Source organism: Anolis sagrei, chromosome 4 (assembly GCF_037176765.1).
Source record: "Anolis sagrei isolate rAnoSag1 chromosome 4, rAnoSag1.mat, whole genome shotgun sequence".
In the NCBI taxonomy this organism is placed as follows: Eukaryota; Metazoa; Chordata; class Lepidosauria; order Squamata; family Dactyloidae; genus Anolis; species Anolis sagrei.
In genome coordinates, this window is record NC_090024.1 from 11,358,092 (window position 1) to 11,376,011 (window position 17,920).

General features: G+C 39.0%; 1 protein-coding gene across 2 annotated transcripts in view; it reads left to right on the forward strand.

Moving 5' to 3' along the window:
* Window positions 1-17,920, forward strand: part of TRAPPC9 (trafficking protein particle complex subunit 9) — a 334,050-nt gene that overhangs the window by 302,778 nt on the left and 13,352 nt on the right. For both annotated transcript variants that reach the window (XM_067467261.1, XM_067467262.1), the window contains one exon: window positions 15,516-15,739. In XM_067467261.1, the coding sequence (XP_067323362.1) occupies window positions 15,516-15,739 (224 nt within the window). The remainder of the gene's footprint in view (window positions 1-15,515; window positions 15,740-17,920) is intronic.

Consider the following 17,920-nt stretch of genomic DNA (forward strand, 5'->3'; position numbering starts at 1 on the left):
CTGCCCTATCTTCCAACAAGGGACTCGGAGCGATTTACAGACAGTGGGATCCACTGTGGTTTGATTCCAGGACCCCCTTATGGACACCAAACTCCTTGATACCTCATTACATACAAGAGTGTAGTAAAATTGCATCCTTTTTTATAATAACAAAATCTTAAGTTTTTCTTTTGGACTTAAAAAAATACAAGCCATCCATAGTAGAATCCATGGGTGCGGAATCTGTAATATGAAGGACTGTTTAGTTTTAAATAAAGCTATAAAGAATTATATCCAATCGATCTTGATTCTTGTAATCCATTTTGGCAGATCCTAATGCCCATGAATATAGGCGATTCTCAGGTCCCTTTGCTGTCCTTTTAACTCAGTGGTTCCCAACCTATGGTCCATGGGCCACCAGTGGTCTGCAAGAACTAAAATATGTTCTGTGGCCTCACCATTACTACACCCTTGCAACGCCCCAGGGACCACACCCTGTTTCTCGTGGCTATGCACCCGTAGTGAGTAGGGTTTCTTGGGTTTCGCGTTCCGCTTTTTGTATTTACTTCAACCTTAGCTCCTTCCCCTTCTTTTTGTTGAGCATTAACAAAATCCATGGATAATAACACAGCCCAACCAAAAAAGGCTGTGTTATTATCTGTGTTATTAAAGAGGTGTGGTCCCTGGGGCATTGCAACGGTGTAGTAATGGTGAGGCCGCGTAACATATTTTAGTTCTTGCAGACCGCTGATGGGCATTAGGATCTGCCAAAATGAATTAAAAGAATCAAGATTGATTGAATATAATTCTTTATAGCTTTATTTAAAACTAAACAGTCCTTCATATTACAGATTCCATTTTTTTGGTGTCTTCATTTTTAGGCCTGTTCCTGGGGTTATTTGGGATTCTAATTCAGAAAATTTCATTGGATAGACTACGTCAGTTCTAGATTTTTAAATATGGTTTTCTGTGAGCGAGCAGATGGTGACTACTGGATGGCATATGTTCTGTATGAGAAACTCGAGCTGATGTGGTCTATCCAATGCAATTTTCTGAATCAGCACTCCCAAATAACCAAACCCAATCTAAAGTTGATAAAAAACTGATTTTTAACCGTTTTGATACTAATGTTGGAGAGTAGTCCCTGGTCAAAAAGAAAGAAAAAAAAAGGCTGAGAACCACTGTTTTAACTGGACACATTATAGTTTGTCTTATTTATTTTTCAAATTATGGTGAAACAACAAGTAAAACAATAAAAAACACACAGATACCATCCCAATAAAACAACTCTCCAAATAATAAAACAAATACTTTAGCTGGCACTGAAGTATTTTTTTTTAAAACCCAACATTATTACTGAAGTTGTACCTCGATGGTACAGTTGGGTGTGCCAAAAACAAGTAAATTCCCCTCCCAGTTGTCACATTGGTCTGTTTGGCAGGAAATAAACAGTAGTGGTTGTGTAGGAACTTGTCATGCACAAGCTACTTGGAGCGAAACATTCTCTTTGATATTCTTTCCCAACAAACCAGAAAGAGAAAGCTAAACTCCTGGGATTGTTTCTTTGCTTGTTTGAGAAAGAAACAAACCAGAGAAATAACATTATCGATCCTTGAATTTCTGACTTCAATTAACAACAAACCAATTATGGGCCAAGTTTAGTCATTGACATTGTAAGTGTGAAGTCATCAGAAAGCATGGTATTGTGTCTGAAGAAGAGAAGGTTAAGGGGTGACATGATAGCTATGTTTTAAATATTTGAAAGGATGTCATATTAAGGAGGGAGCAAGCTTGTTTTCTGTTACTCCAGAGACACTGAGCAATGGATTCTAACTACAGAAACAAGAGACTCCACTTAAACTTTAGGAAGAACTTCCTGATGGTAAAAACTGTTCAACAATGGAATACACACCGCTGCCTTGAAGTGTGGGGAATCTCTTTCTCTGGAGGTTTTAAAAGAGAGGCTGGGTGGCCTACTGTCAGGAGGGTTTTGATTTGTGTATCTCAGGTGGTTGGACTGGATGGTCCTTGTAGTTTTCCAACTCTATAATTCTGTGATATCAGGATACTACTGATAACCACTCAGCCAAGATCCTGGCTATAAGATATCATCCACATTGGCTCATAATGTAACCCAAGATACAGCTAATCAGAAGGATCCCTATAGATATTAAATATTGCTACAGGTTTTAGTCTGTGACATCATGGAATATATGAATTTTAATTTTAAAAACAGCAGCTTTTCTACATGAGCCACTTATGGCATCTTACAAATGTAGAAGGTATAACAAAACATATGTAATATCTATCGTAAACTTTCAGCACTTGTATAAATGTTGCTCTGCTGCAGCTGTTAATTTCCCTAATGTTTAAGTATATGTTACTCCACAGTTATGAGTATTCTTATTGGTTCTAAATATTGCATTAATTTTGGCTTTTTTTCTGTAGGGCTAGTGCATTGATTTAGCGTTGCCTTGGAAGGAAGTAGGCTACATACTTTGGAATGCTATCACAATGTCCTTAAGCAATCTGAGATTCCTCAGAGGCTTGTGTTTCTCTCATGACCACTTTCACTTAAATAGCAACCAAGCTTCCACCACCACCTGTTTATGGCTTTAGGATATGATGTTCTCTCCATTAACTACTCAGCTCCAGAAGTTTTTTCTTACAGTCTGGGGCACATGTAATTACATCTCCCTGTCGTAGCGTGGGTAAAAAACAATGTCTTATGGAAGTATAAAAATCCTGGGAATGCATTGCAGTCTGAACTTGTTCTTTTCTAAAAACAGAATACAGCATTTCTGTATAATCCAAAAAAGGGAATATTAAGTGATGCAGATTGTAGAGCACTGAACTCAATGGGGCTAAAGGTTTCAAACACGGTTAGTGGGGACAAGAGAGGGGGCCTTCTTTGTGGTGGCTCCCTGGAATACCATCCCTAAAGAAATTAGATCTTCAGGCCTTCCGGGTGAGTCTAAAAACATGGCTCTTCAGACAGGCCTTTGATCCTGAATAATCCATGGCTAATGTGATGAATCATTGATAGTACTGGACTGCACTTTGATTGTTATGACAGATAGTCAGCTGGCAGGTTCCACTACGTTTTAGGAATTTTATAATTTTCAAATTTCTATAATTTTAGTAATGAGAGTTTTATGCACTGTTGATTATACTTATGTCATTATTTTTGTACTTACGTATTGCTGGCTGCATGTGGCACTTGGAGTGCTTCTGTGAGCCACCCTAAGTCCCTTTGGGGAGATGGTGGCGGGGTACAAATAAAGATACTTATAGATTATTTATTCTTAACCAATTTTTTCAGTCTCAAAACCACCGTTTGGTCTGAGGAAACTAGCAGTGTTGCACAGAAATATATGTATTGGCATCCCATCTAGATATACCTCAGTTTGCCTCTTCAAATCTCTCAAGTAATTCAGTTGTGGTCCTTGGTTACCCCCTTGCCAATGTGACTGAACACACTTGTAGTTCAAATTTGAGAAGATACTGCTTTGGGTCATCAAAAGGACTGTCTCCCATCCCAAACACCCCTTTTATTATTTAAAGGAAAAAGTGAAAGAAAGACATGTGTGCAGTGCACTATGGAATGTATAGGAAACAAAATGTATTTGGGTTAGCTCCAAAGGTAGATTAGTAAGGCCGGATCCAGACAGGCCTTTATCCCAGAAGCATCCACGTTAAATTAACATGGATGTTTCTGGGTGCCTGTCCATATCTTCCTCCTGACTTTCCTCAAGACAGTGAAAACGTGACTTTGTGACCAAGCCTTTAGAGAACTTGTACAATCGATAGACTTGGAACAATGTGCAATGACCATTGGAACGGCCCGCATTATACTCATGGATTATGTGTTTAACTCTGAATGTTTTGTTTTTAAATGTTTTGATTGCTTTAATGTACTTTTTAATTCTATTTTAATATTTATTCAAGTGTAGATTGTGTTTTAAGGCATCAAATTGTTGCCTGTAGGTAAAGCTGCCTTGAGTCCCCTCTGGGGTGAGAAAGGCAGGGTAGAAATGTCGTAACTAAATAAACAAATAAACAAGTTATCTCTTTTAAGTGTTAACTTGATACAGCCTTCAGGAAACTTTCACTTTTTTGGAACATCCCAGGAGTGGCTTTTCTCTTCCTTCTTTCTTGTCTAATTTTGAAAGGAAACAAAATGACACTAATTCAATTTAAAAATGTTTGCCATGCATGGGAAAGTTGCCGGAAGTTAGGTAACTAAAAGGGATTATGAAAGCAATGGACTTTTCTGCAAATTCTGGGTCATTATGTGCAGAACAAAAATTCTTCTCATTGCTTTGTGTTCAGAATGCATGTGGCACTTATAGCCACCCTGGTTTCCCTCTTGTTTGGTCTTTTCTTTAAAACAATATAAAGCTGTATGACTTCAACTTCTTTTATTCTAACTGTGAAGGCACAGATATTTCATAAGCATTTATTCTGTCTATGGTCCCTTGTTCCAGGAGTGCAGACCCATAGCCTACATATGCCATAGCCCACATATGAAACTATCTTATTTCAGAACATTGTAGAAGCTTAAACTCGAGTCCTTTTTGGAAAGAGTTCGATACTTTTTGAGGAGGGAGAGACACGGGTCATTTATTTTCAGCTTTATTTTATATCAGTTTTCCCCAGGGTTCAGATCAGTGTGGGTGAGTTTCCCCCCATTCAGATGTTCAAGCTCCCAATCTGACATTTAGCATTAGTGACAAAGCTAAGCAATCTAGGAAATACTGTTTTGCAGGATTTGATCATAGGCATTGCAGGTTGAGTTCCTGATTCTTGTAGCTGAAAAGCAGAGATAGGGGACACTTTTCTTGAAGGCAACCTGTTGCTACTTGAGAGCAGTGCTGGGTAAGTGGTCTGACTCACTTAAGATGTGTTATAACTGTCCTTTTCCTTATGGTTCCAGAAAAACTACATGTGATTATCAAGTTTGATCTAGGCTTGATCATCACATGTAGTTTTTCTGGAATTATAAGGAAAATGACAGTTACAACACAACTGTTTTGTGTTGTGTCTCCCAAGTTAGAGGTTAAGTGTATTTGCTAGAGCCGATCTTGTTTAGAGACTAATTTTCCTTAAGCCTACCTTTTCTATGGCAGGTTTGTCACTATATGTCAATAAAGGTTTTTAAAACTTTCCCACTTGCAAGCACTTTTTGCTCGAGAAATGCTTATGTGACCCTAGGTATAAGTATATAAAATAAGTATAAAAATCAAACATTAATGATAACAAATCAGCATTTGCAAGGCTTGCTAAACAGGCTAATTTTCCTTTTTGTGGAGAACAGCTGAAATATTTTTGCAGATTCCACTGTAAGCCCTGCACATTGTTGCTAATATATTTTTGTAAATGGCTGGGATTCAGAATCTGTTTACTGATGGCAAACTTTTTTGTGACCCCAACTTTGAGCTCATGGGACCCCATTTGAGGTTAGGACCTACATTCAGGAGTCAGTGGATTAGATGTCTGGGGCTGCCAGTTTTTCATCTTGCTACATTTAGGTTCAGAGGTCTTTGGGGTACCATATTTTCTTATGGAATCCTATCGTGTTTTTTTAATCTTTCAACCCATTGAATATCCAGGTGTGCTTATCAGCCAGACACCTAGCTCATAACAATCTCTTGTTGTATCTTCAAATGCTCAAAAGAAAAACTCAACACATTTAAGAAGTGCTAGTAATAAAAAAAAAACCCCGACGTGCACCTTCAGAGAATGAATATAGAGTATAATTCAGCAGAAAATCCATTATACAAACCATTAACATCTGAAGATACCAGATATTTATTTGGTTTTGTCTAGACATTGTCTCCTTTCCTCTCTAGAAGCAGGATTTTCCTCCACCAAGCTTAAATGCCAGTTAGAAAGGAACCAATGTGAGACACGTACAACAGATTTAAAGCAAAACACACTCATAACCCAGAGACTTGATGGTCATGAAATTACCACTTGGCATTTGCATTATGAGCCTGTTGTAAGCCTGAGCTCTTCCCAAATCTATATATTTTTTGGATTTATCTGTCTAATATTTTTTCATGATGAGGGAATAAGGATACCAAAGCCTTTCTTTGCAAATTATAAAGAGACCACAAGGTTTAAAATACAAAAAGGAAACGATTTATGCAGACGTATACAAAGGGGGACCAAAAGGGACAAGAGCACTGTGTGGAGTTCTGTGACTTAACACATTTCACAGCAGAGCTCAAAAACAGATTTGGAAGGTTTGAAAAACAGCCAAGGAGCTGAAAGTGCTTCCATCAAGCGTGCGTAGTGAAGCTGAAACAAGAAGCTGCCAGAAACTGCCTCAGCTTTCAAACAGAGCAACACAAAGGAGGTACAAGGTACTTACCTAATCACAAGATCCAGACAAGAAAATCACCTTGCATCTTACACCACATTTGTTTGCAGCAAGGCAACATTTTTCCACAACTCATGTCTTTTCTCACATATTTTAAAAAATCGAAAAAGGCATGCGCTTAGCCAGCCAACATCTTCTATCATTGATTCTTACACTATAGCTATAAGAATTTTTCTCTATGCTCTGCTCAAACTCCAAGATGAGTTTGACACAAAACAAAGGAAGGAAGCCAGGTGAGGACAGTTTTCTCACATTGCTCATTTAGACAGCTAGCAAATAAAATCTTCAGCAGATTTGATTCATCCTTTATTTTAATGATTTCTCTCCCATCTCTTGGTGCTTGTGAAAGCAATTGTAATGACACTTCCTTTAACACTTTGCTGACATCTTCCACCTATCTAATATTATTTGTCACATCTAAAAAATATACTTCTTTACTTTATTGTTATACTTCTTTACTTTATTCTTTCTTTAGCATATGTGCATTGCAAATTGGAATGTAATGCTTCAGTTAGAATCTTTTACTTGCATTTCAGTGGCACTAGAATACCATATAGGCACTGTACTTGAACAATCCTGAAGAAATGTAGTAAACAGTGCATGCATGCACGCACAAGTATATATACACACACACACCAGTTAAGCTACAATTTGCCAGCAAATGCATCTTAAACTTCAGGTCAGGGCTATTCCATATTGCAGGAAACATAGAGCAAATACATCTTGGTAGCTAAGATCCTTAGTCCAAGGCTTAGTTTGTCCAAAAGCTCACCCTTGTATCTGTGCAAAATTACATTAAGGACATTTGGTGTATACTCATGTACAAGTCTAGATAATGTAGTAAAAAATGACACCCCCCCCCAAAAAACAAACAAACAAACACTGAGCTGAATTATTTACAGGTCAGTATAAGTTTTGTACCTTAGCTCTTATTCTAAAAAGAACAATCCCCTTTTCAGAGTAGAGAGATAAAAAGCAAGAACCTAGTCAATCCCAGGAGAATTCTACTGTCTCGGTGCTCCTTTGACGTAAAGCACCAAAAAGCTGCAACCAACACCATTTTCCTGCCTCAAAGAGGCCAGAAGCTTCAGCAGAGCTTCTTTTAGGTCCTCCTGGGACAGACTAAGCACTCCTCTTTTGCCATGCTACTCAGAGAAGGGGATGGGTCCTTTTTATAAGAGCAAAAAGGCAATAATCTCACTCTGTCAGTAGCTTGGCAAAAGGTCCTTTTGAATGCTTGGCTGGAAAATGGCAGGAGTGGCAGCAAGAGGCACATGGCCCCTTGAGTTGGTGTTTTCCCCTCTCTTCTGAATGACACTCAGCTTTCCCATGGGTCATATCAAAACCTGTAATTTTGGACCCAGACCTGCCCTCAACTTATAGATGAGGTCAGCTTATACACTAGTATGTACAGTAGTTTTTCTGGTGTGTTCAACTATGTAATTGGAACATAGTGTTTCCAACTGTGTTCAACTATTGTCGAAGGCTTTCATGGCCGGAATCACTGGGTTGTTGTAGGTTTTTTCGGGCTATATGGCCATGTTCTAAAGGCATTTTAGAACATGGCCTGATAGCCCGAAATGCCAAATGCCTTTAGAACATGGCCATATAGCCCGAAAAAAACCTACAACAACCCTGTGTCCAACTATCCCTTCACTATAGCTGAGCCCCCGATGGTGAGATGGGTTAAACTCTTGTTCCAGCAGAACTGCTGACTGAAAGGTCAGCAGTTCGAATCCAGGGATGAGCTCCTGTTTGTCAGGTCCAGCTTCTCATGTGGGGGCATGAGAGAAGCCTCCATAGGATGGTAAAACATCTGGGAGTCCCCTGGGCAATGTCCTTGCCGATGGCCAGTTCTCTCACACCAGAAGCGTCTTGCTGTTTCTCAAGTCACCCCTGACACGAAAAGATTTTTTACTGTGGCCAAATTTTCCATTTTGCTGTTATGACTGAGATCCATTAAAGATTTATCTTCTATGAATTGCAATTTAGAAAAGAAGAGTGAAGCATACTTTCAATTTTTATGTGGTTCCTTTATATGCTGCACAATCACTTTGGTTGTTTCAGGGAAGGAAATATCTTCAACCATCCTTTATTCCTGCCATCATTTATCTTGCGTATGTTCAAGCCCACTTCGGTGTTTATAAGTAGCAGTTACTGAATGTGTAGAAGCAGAAAGTTCCCTTGATATAGCTCTTCCTGGTGCTACACGTGTGTATTACCCAGGAACATCTACATCAAAGTAATGTTTTGAAACGGCAGGGATTGGAATAGATTCCCTCTCCCCAAATGGCAACCTGTTTCAGGCTGTGGGCCAGAGTACATGCTTTGTGAGTCAGTCATTTTATTGTATGCAGCTGCTCAAAGAGGGGGAGTTTTGCTACACTACGATTCCTCCCAAAAGAGGCAATTGAGCTCATCTGTGTTCTTCCCTGGCAACATTTATGGAAGTGTTAAATGTCTCGGTTCTACTCAGCTTAGTCTCTTACAATTTTCTGAAACAGAAATTTGCTTTGCAACAAAAACAAAATCTGAATTAAAGCAAAATGGGTCTACTCACCGTGGTTTGCTGCCATGCTAGAGATGTAGATCTATTTTACATTAGTGCCAATATTGTTTTTGTGCAATGAGACACTGAACTCGAGGTTCTTTCTTCTGTTTGCAATTGAAATAAACAGGTCCATGTGGTCAAATGGACCATTTCTATGGCACAAAAGATATGAAGGTTTGAAATGTATCCTCTGTTCACATGTGACCATCTTGGAAAGTGCCTGACCATAATACTGTATATTCTTTTGCCTACACTGGCTTGCACAAACATTCATCGATCATTTGGCAGCGATGGCTGTCTGCACATTTTTATAGGTGCCAGGTACTGCTGCTGAGTTCAGGAAACAATTAGTCTCTGTACTCATAACACATCCTCAATTAACGTGAGGCTAATTGACTGTGAGATGTATGGCATAAATAAACCTAGTTTGAGGTTGCTGTCTTCTGACCTTTCCGGTTTTAATTGGATGTGGAGGAGGAGCACTTCGAATTATCACATGAAAAGGTGTATTGTGCTCCAAGAGACGAAGAGGGAAATGAAGTTAAAGTTTCTCTTTGTTCTTTATTGCTTTAGTAGATATTCAGTGACTCAATGGAATGGCTAGTCTTTCAGAAATGAATTAAAAGCCAACTTGAAATTCTGAATGGCTCTTGAAATATCTGGCTTTATGTAAGATGAGAAGGCTAGATAGGAGCTTTTTCCTTGATTAAAAATTTTTTTTTTGCAGAGTCCTGTCAAATTTAGTTAGAAATTTGTCCAGAAATTGCTGGACAAGAAGGAAAAGATGTCCCTACTTTTACACCAACTTTTTTGTGTGTGTCAGAAGCGACTTAAGAAACTGCAAGTCACTTCTGGTGTGAGAAAATTGACCGTATTGTCGAAGGCTTTCATGGCCGGAATCGCTGGGTTGTTGTAGGTTTTTTCGGATTATATGACCTCACTACCTCTGAGGATGCTTGCCATAAATGCAGGCAAAATGTCAGGAGAGAATGCCTCTAGCACATGACCATATAGCCCGAAAAAACCTACAACAACCCAGAGAATTGACTGTCTGCAAAGACATTGCTCAGGGGACGCCTGGATAATTGATATTTTATCATCCTGAGGGAGGCTTCTCTCATGTCCTCACACAAAAAGATAGAGCTTGGCAGATGGGAGCTCACCCCACTCCCAGATTTGAACCACCAACCTACGTGGGGTTGCCTCTGAAGACTGCTCAGAAGCTCCAGCTAGTCCAATGCTCGGCAGCCAGGTTGCTCACTTCCAAGCACAATTCAGAATACTGGCTTTAGCCTATAAATCCCTAAATCTTTCTGTCCCATTTTACCTGTCCAAACGTATCTCCCTCTACTAACCATCAAGGACTGTAAGATCGTCTGGAAAGACCCTGCTCTCGGTCCCACCGCCTTAGCAGTCACGTTTGGTGGGGACGAGAGACAGGGTCTTTGGGGTGGACCCTCAGCTGTGGAACTCCCTCCCTAATGAGATCAGATCCGCCCCCTCCCTTCTGACCTTCCAGAAGAAATTCAAATTCTGGATGTGGGAACAAGTGTTTGCAGAATAGATTGATTTGCTGGGAAAGACAATGTTTTAATGGATGACAGTGGACTGTTTTTAGGATGACAATTTGAACTGGCAAATTGTTTTAATGCAATATATATTTATAACTGTCTTAATTTATACTAACTGTATTTTATGCTATGTTTTCTTTTGTGTTGGCATTGAATAGGGCCTGTCAGTAGCCGTCCTGAGTCCCTCTTCGGACGTTGAGAAGGACGGGATAGAAATGTTCCAAATAAATAAATAAATAATAAACCTGTCGGTCAACCAGTCCTACCAGTACAAGGGTTTAACCCATTGTGCCACCGAGGGTTCCAACTGTACTAAAGAAACATAAGCATGCTTTTTGTTCCAAAATCACATAACCATCATAATGGCTGAAATATTTGGCGTGTGATCTCTTATTACCCATGCAAAATCTACACAACAAGGATAGAATTTTTTTCCTAGTACCTTGCCAAAGCTGAGATAGAAATATATTAATTTTAATGTATAAATTAAGGTTTCACATGTACCTCCCTCAAGAGATAAAGCCATCTAGGGATGTGGAAGTGGGATGAATCTATTTTACCTGTTTCATTTGATTCAAAACGTGAGAGGTCCCAAATATTAATATGAATGTCTTTTGCTAATCTGCTGTGAAATATTCACAGGCAGCAGGTGGCTCTTTTATGTGAGAGAGCGTCTGAGTGAGCGTGTGACTGTAATGTTGATAGCATTAAGGTTCGCTACCGGCCAGTCTAAAAATACCTGCAATGTGGCGGTGAACACAGAACTGAATGGAAAAGCTGATCCTTTGATCTGAGCCTTGTTATTGTTTTTTTATATAAAAACATATTAAAATGTATGATTCTGATGTCATCTTTGCTTTGTTCCTTCTCTCCTGGTGTTGCATCGGTTGATGAGATTCTGAAAGGCATTATGTATTTGCCATTTGGCCTCAGTGGCTGACAGCCAAACATAAGATAAAGCGAAGGATGTAGAGTCCAATACTGTGTGTGTTGGTTTTACCTAGATGTGGCTTCTTCCACAGATTGTATATCCTCTTAAAATTCAATGTTGTTTTGCGGTTGATGCTGTGCTTGATTGATTGTAAGAAAAGTTCTACAGGTTTAAAAGCAAATATTCCAGTTTGTCTACAATATCAACAGAATATCAACATGAAGTCGTCCATTATTTTATCAAAATTGGCTTCAGCATTTTCCCAACATGGGTAATTGCAAATACTATCTCGGTAGTGGTTGTTCAGATATACCTGGCAAGCACTTCTCCTATTTCCTCAAAGAGGCATCTGTCAAAATAAGAAGTGGTACCGTGCTAGAATTTAGAAGAATATCTGAAAAATATTTAAATGATTGAAAAATATGTTTTTGAGTGTCAACCAATAGGAATACTGTTCTCACAGTTTGGGACTTATTCTATGCAAAATTCGCATATGGTTGTTTTGCATAGAAAACACAATTTTCTTCAAAGAATTGTTGTTCAGAAAATGAGCTTTCCTGTGCAGAAAATGCTGTTGTTTGGGATCTTATTTGTTACAACATTTGCATTTTCTGATATTGTAAACAGCGCTTTCTGCAAATGAACAATATTGCTTACACACAAAGTATTATTTTCTGCACAAAAAATCCTATCTCTGCAAAAAAAAAAAAAGGAAATAGAAACCGTCTACAAGCCTCTTATACTAGTTATTTGTTATGTATATAATTGAGATTGTTTACTATATTGTGTGTGTGTGTGGTGTGTATAGATATAGATATAGATATACTGTTTTCCCTTAATTCTATGTTATTAGAGGTTGTGGGAGAGACTACAGACCTCTGAAGATCTGCTATATATTTTATGCATTGGCATATCTTTGTTCCTAATTATTCGAAGAGATAAACAGGTATATCAGTCTAACAGCTGAGAAGCCTAAATTGCCTTGCATGAATACTCGTGGATATTTACTACTAAAGAGAAAATTGACTCAAGTGAGTTGTTAACTCTTCTCAGGAAGATCATACTTTACCAAAAGTTACGATCTCTAACAAGGTTATGCCTTTCAAAAAGTTACGATTATTCCAAGTAGTGTGATTGCCATCTCCAAAAGGGCCACACTTCCAAATGCCTATGGAGATCCCTGGTTTTCCCAATAGTTCTCTTATGTAAAAATGCCACATTAAAAAGTCCAAAAATACTCAGCTTCTCATGATAGGAAAGAAATCATGAGAACGATAGGAAAACGTTCAAGAAATTGCTCACATTGATTCCTTCAAGAGGAAAATCAGTAAAGAATTGTATCCCGATTATATATATTCTCAGATTGGCATGGAAAATGGTGAAAGGAATCAATATTATGTGACTTTGCTAACATTCTCATATTAAGGGTTCCTTGTTTACTTTTCTAGCATCAAGGAGAATTGCATGATCCTTCCAATCCATTAACTATCACTCTTTTGGCAAATGAAATGTCATCTTAGAGTCTTCTGTTGCACTGCAGAAGCTCTGGGATGACATTCATGTTCAGGCATTTCTGTGAACATTGCAACAAGGTCCTGCCTCACTTCGTGGATGCGTTGTGTGCCTTTTCTCCAATTTGGTTAAGATCAGTTAACGGTGGCAGGGAAATAGAACTTACACCACCATTTTAGCAAGCGTAACTATCATACCTTTTTTTATTTATTGTAAGCCTATATTGTATTTCTGTAAAAATGTAAGTTTTCTGTGTAACCAGTTTTCACATTAAGGGAGATGTTTTCCTTGACCTCTTCAGGATGTGATTGTACTCTCTAAAAAATTCATGATTGTTGTCTAAGAATAATACTTGGTTTTACACTGTTACTGGAAGTCAAGGTTGCCTCTGTGGCAAGGATTCCACTCCATAGTGATCAAGCCTTCCAAAGAATTTTATTTTGATATACTCTAGGAAGCTCTGCTGAAGAGAAGCATATAGCTCGACAGCAGTACATGTGAAAAAGATCTTGGAGTCCTCATGAACCATACGTTAAACATGAGCCAACAATGTGACGTGGCAGCTAAAAAATCCAATTTTGGCCTGCATAAATAGGAGTTTAGTGTCTAGATCCAGGGAAGTTATGGTGCCCCTCTATTCTGTCTTGGTCAGACAACACCTGGAATCACACTGTGTTCAATTCTGGGCACCACAATTGAGAAAGATGTTGACAAGATGGAATGTGTCCAGAAGAGGGCAACTAAAATGATCAAGAGTTTGGAGAACAAACCCTGAAAGAGCTGGGCATATTTAGCCTGCAGAAGAGAAGTCTGAGAGGAGACATGATGGCCATATATAAATATACTGCCCTCTCTCCCCAAGAGACTCAGGGCGGTTTAATGGTCAACTAAAATATTATCACCCATCAGTAATCTCTAGAATGTATGGCAAACTACAAAAATGTATTATCGAAGGCTTTCATGGCCGGAATCACTGGGTTGTTGTAGGTTTTTTTGGGCTGTATGGCCATGGTCTAGAGGCATTCTCTCCTGACGTTTCGCCTGCATCTATGGCAAGCATCCTCAGAGGTAGTGAGGTCTGTTAGAACTAGGGAAAAGGGATTTATATATCTGTAGAATGACCAGGGGGAGACAAAGGACTCTTTTCTGCTGGAGCTAGGTGTGAATGTTTCAACTGACCACATTGATTAGCATACAATGGGCTGACTGTGCCTGGAGCAAACTTTTGTTAAGAGATAATTAGATGTCCTTGTTTGTTTCCTCTCTGTTGTTGTGCTTTTGTAATTTTAGAGGTTTATTTTAATACTGGTAGCTAGATTTTGTTCATTTTCAGGGTTTCCTCCTTTCTGTTGAAATTGTCCACATGCTTGTCTATTTCAATGGCTTCTCTGTGGCTTCTCTGGTGGTTGTGAGAGTGGTCCAGCATATCTGTGTTCCCAAATAAAATGCTGTGTCTAGGTTGGTTCATCAGGTGCTCTGCTATGGCTAACTTCTCTGGTTGAAGTAGTCTGCAGTGTCTTTCATGTTCCTTGATTCGTGTTTGGGTGCTGCGTTTGGTGGTCCCTATGTAGACTTGTCCACAGCTGCATGGTACACGGTAGACTCCTGCAGAAGTGAGAGGGCCCCTCTTGTCCTTTGCTGAACGTAGCATTTGTTGGATTTTCTTGGTGGGTCTGTAGATAGTTTGTATGTTGTGTTTCCTCATCAGCTTCCCTATGCGGTCAGTGGTTCCCTTGATGTATGGCAAGAACACTTTTCCTCTGGGTGGATCTTCGTCTTTATTCTCGTGGCTTGTTCTTGGTCTTGCAGCTCTTCTGATGTCTGAGGTGGAGTCTCCATTGTCCTGTAGAACTACAAAAAGCAATTTCCTTGAGAAGGCAGCAACTGCATGTGTTCTTCTGCATACTGTTCCTAACTAATAACCCTGCATACTGTCTAAGAATATCTGCATGGTTATGTTACTTTTTTTGCTCTCGGCCTTCAAAGTATTTCTGAAACCAGTGTTTTCTGTGTCATTTTCACACACATATACATATTTATGCCTTAAATGCAACAAATAAATCTTAAGTATTTATTAACTTCCATTTTTATCAGTGCTATCTTCCCTGACTGTACAAGAATGCATTTGATTTCTGCTTGAAGAAGAAATCCATTTTCTTAGCTCATATTGTAAGTCTTCATGTATATTTATGGGACAGTTTAATAAATCTTTTATAAACAGTTTTCTATCATGAACGATTTCTGTATATTTCCAGCTCATTATACTTCCCAACTGTAGAACCATAATAGTAGAAACAAATATCTTATCCATGTCTTGTTCTTCAGCTCTTTTCTCTCTCGATTTCTTACACAGATACCTCAAAAAAAGTAATTTAATAAGGTTTCAACATGATACTAGCTTGTATATCAGTGAAGATTATAAAGCACCATACTAATTCAATATGTATGTGCACGTTTAGATATATATGAGTTTGTTCCACTGGTTTTTGTTGTCAGGTGCTTTGTTTTAGTGCCATGAAACTATTTAAGTTTCTAAATCCTTGAAGGATAAAGCACTGACTCCATCCTTTTGGCTCTATATTACAGACGTTTTGGTGGAAGGAAAGCTGTGTGACTGCGACATTGTCACGGATTGCACCGTTGGAGACCCTGTGAAACTGGAAGTGAAGCTAACAAACTGGAGCCCACAGAGCGTTGGCCCATTCTCTCTCACTGTGATCCCATATCAAGATTACCAAAATGGGGTGCACAATTATGATCTCCAAGATGGCATCACTTTTGTTGGATCCAACACTTTCTATATTGATACGGTAAGGCCATACGTGACAATATTCTGTGCATGTAAAGGCAAGAATTGGTTTTTAATTGGTTTCAAGGGTTTAAACTGTTTATTTTTAATACTGTTACTATTTAATTCTTTTTCAATATTTGTAGACTTGTTTCACTTAGTGTCTTTTTCCAATGGTTTCTATGAAACATGCAAGGATATTTCTTTTTCTGTGTGTGTATGTGTGTGTGTGTATTTGTCCAATCTATCATTTCTTTATATCTTACCTTTTCCACAAATTACAGTCTGGTAAGCTATAACATTACAGAGAAAATGATAGACTTCAGTTTTGATATATAGCTCCTAATTTGAAATCCCAACTTTTCCTATGGGAGAACCAGTTCCAACCACAGACCATTCTTCACTAGCTTCATGAATATCTTGCAGTTTTACACATTGCTGGCTCAATCACAACATCACATACATAGACAGTCCCCAAGTTACAAACAAATGCCTCATGGTTAAGAACAGGGGTGAGATAACAGCAAGTGAGAGAAATTTTCCCCTCAGAAGGGAAATTCACTCCTGAAAGAGTCACAGTGGGAAAAAGGTGTCTCCACTGGAGCTTTATCAAACAGCAAAACAAACACCACAAGTATGTTAACTCTTCCCTTATCTGAAGCTTGTTTGTGTGTGTGTGTGTGTGTGTGTGTGGAGATACACTTTAAAAAATACCTGTTCCGACTTATGAACAAATTCAACTTAAGAACATACCTATAGAACTTATCTTGTTTGTAACGGTCCTGGCCCAGCATACCTGTCTAAACATATCTCCATCTATGTCCCACCCTCACTACAGGAGAGAATGCCTCTAGAACATGGCCATATAGCCCGAAAAAACATACAACAACCCAATACTCAATATGCCCAATGTAAGCGCTGGTAGAGTTTGGGGAAAATAGTATTTGCCATTTGGGAGCTGTAGTTGCTGGCATTTATAGTTGACCTTCAATCAAGGAGCGTTCTGAACTCTACCAACGGTAGAACACACACAGAACCCCCATGACCAATAGAAAAAACTGGAGGGATTTGGGATGAATTGATGGTGATTTAGGAGAGATGTAGTCCAGAGAACACTGTGAACCTAAATGACTATGCCAAAGGGGTTCCTAAGACGATGAGAAATATGTGTTTTCTGTTGCTCATTGGTGACCCCTCTGAAACCCCCTCATGACCCCCCCCCCAAGGGTCCCGACCTCCAGGTTGAGAAACACTTCATTAATTTATGTTGGGGAGAAATTCATTAGAAGTAACTCTGGGGTGACTGATCTCTTAGGTCTCATAGTTTAAATGTTTGAAGTGGATCAGGTAGAACATGGCAATGAGTACACAAAAGAAAAACAAAATAAAAAAGAATGCTATTTAAAGAAAGGAAAGAGTCAGAGGAGGAAAAATTACATAGGAAATGTTCCAAAACCTTCAGTGTAAATGAGGAAATGAGAATGATTGGTTCTGAAAGAGAACATAAAGCATGTTAGCAATCTAGTAGACTCAAAAAGATCAAATGGAGTTGCTTGTTGGAATGTGGTTAGTTTCTCTAAAGAGTAATGCAGGAGGTTCAGCTGCAGTTCTGTTTTATATGTCAAAGGGGACAGTATCCATTAAATTAGAAATTGCTTTAGAGATCCAGATTCTTCTGTGGAGTCATAATAGGTGAAAATACCTGGCCCTCAAAGGACTGGAAAGATGTTATTATTCCTCCCTACAAGCAAGACTCTGCAGGTGATCTTGGCACAGAGAAAGGAAAAAAGATGTTAAAAGAAGAGTGACATAAAGTTCTTTTACATTGACTGGGTATATGTAGCTGTTGATGTAGCTGCTTTAAGAAGCAAATGCAGACATACTTACTTAGGCAATCCCTCGTTGTCTGAGTATGAAGGCCTTCCAAATTCTTGGAAGACGCCTGTGCACAAGGCTTTTTTAACGTGTGGAGGTCGGTGCACAGCCAATCAACACACAGTCTTCACAGAGTGAGGGTCTCAACCAATGGCGTGGTTAACACGACAATGGTGGCTTCTCAGTATGTTGCAGCTGTTGCAACATGTACCATGTTATCTTCTGCCTGATCCACCATTGAGGTCTCCAGATTGTGCTCGGTCTAGAATTTCTCCTGTGGCTCTCCCTGGGAATGCGTTACTCCGGTGGTTACACCCCCAGGTTCATT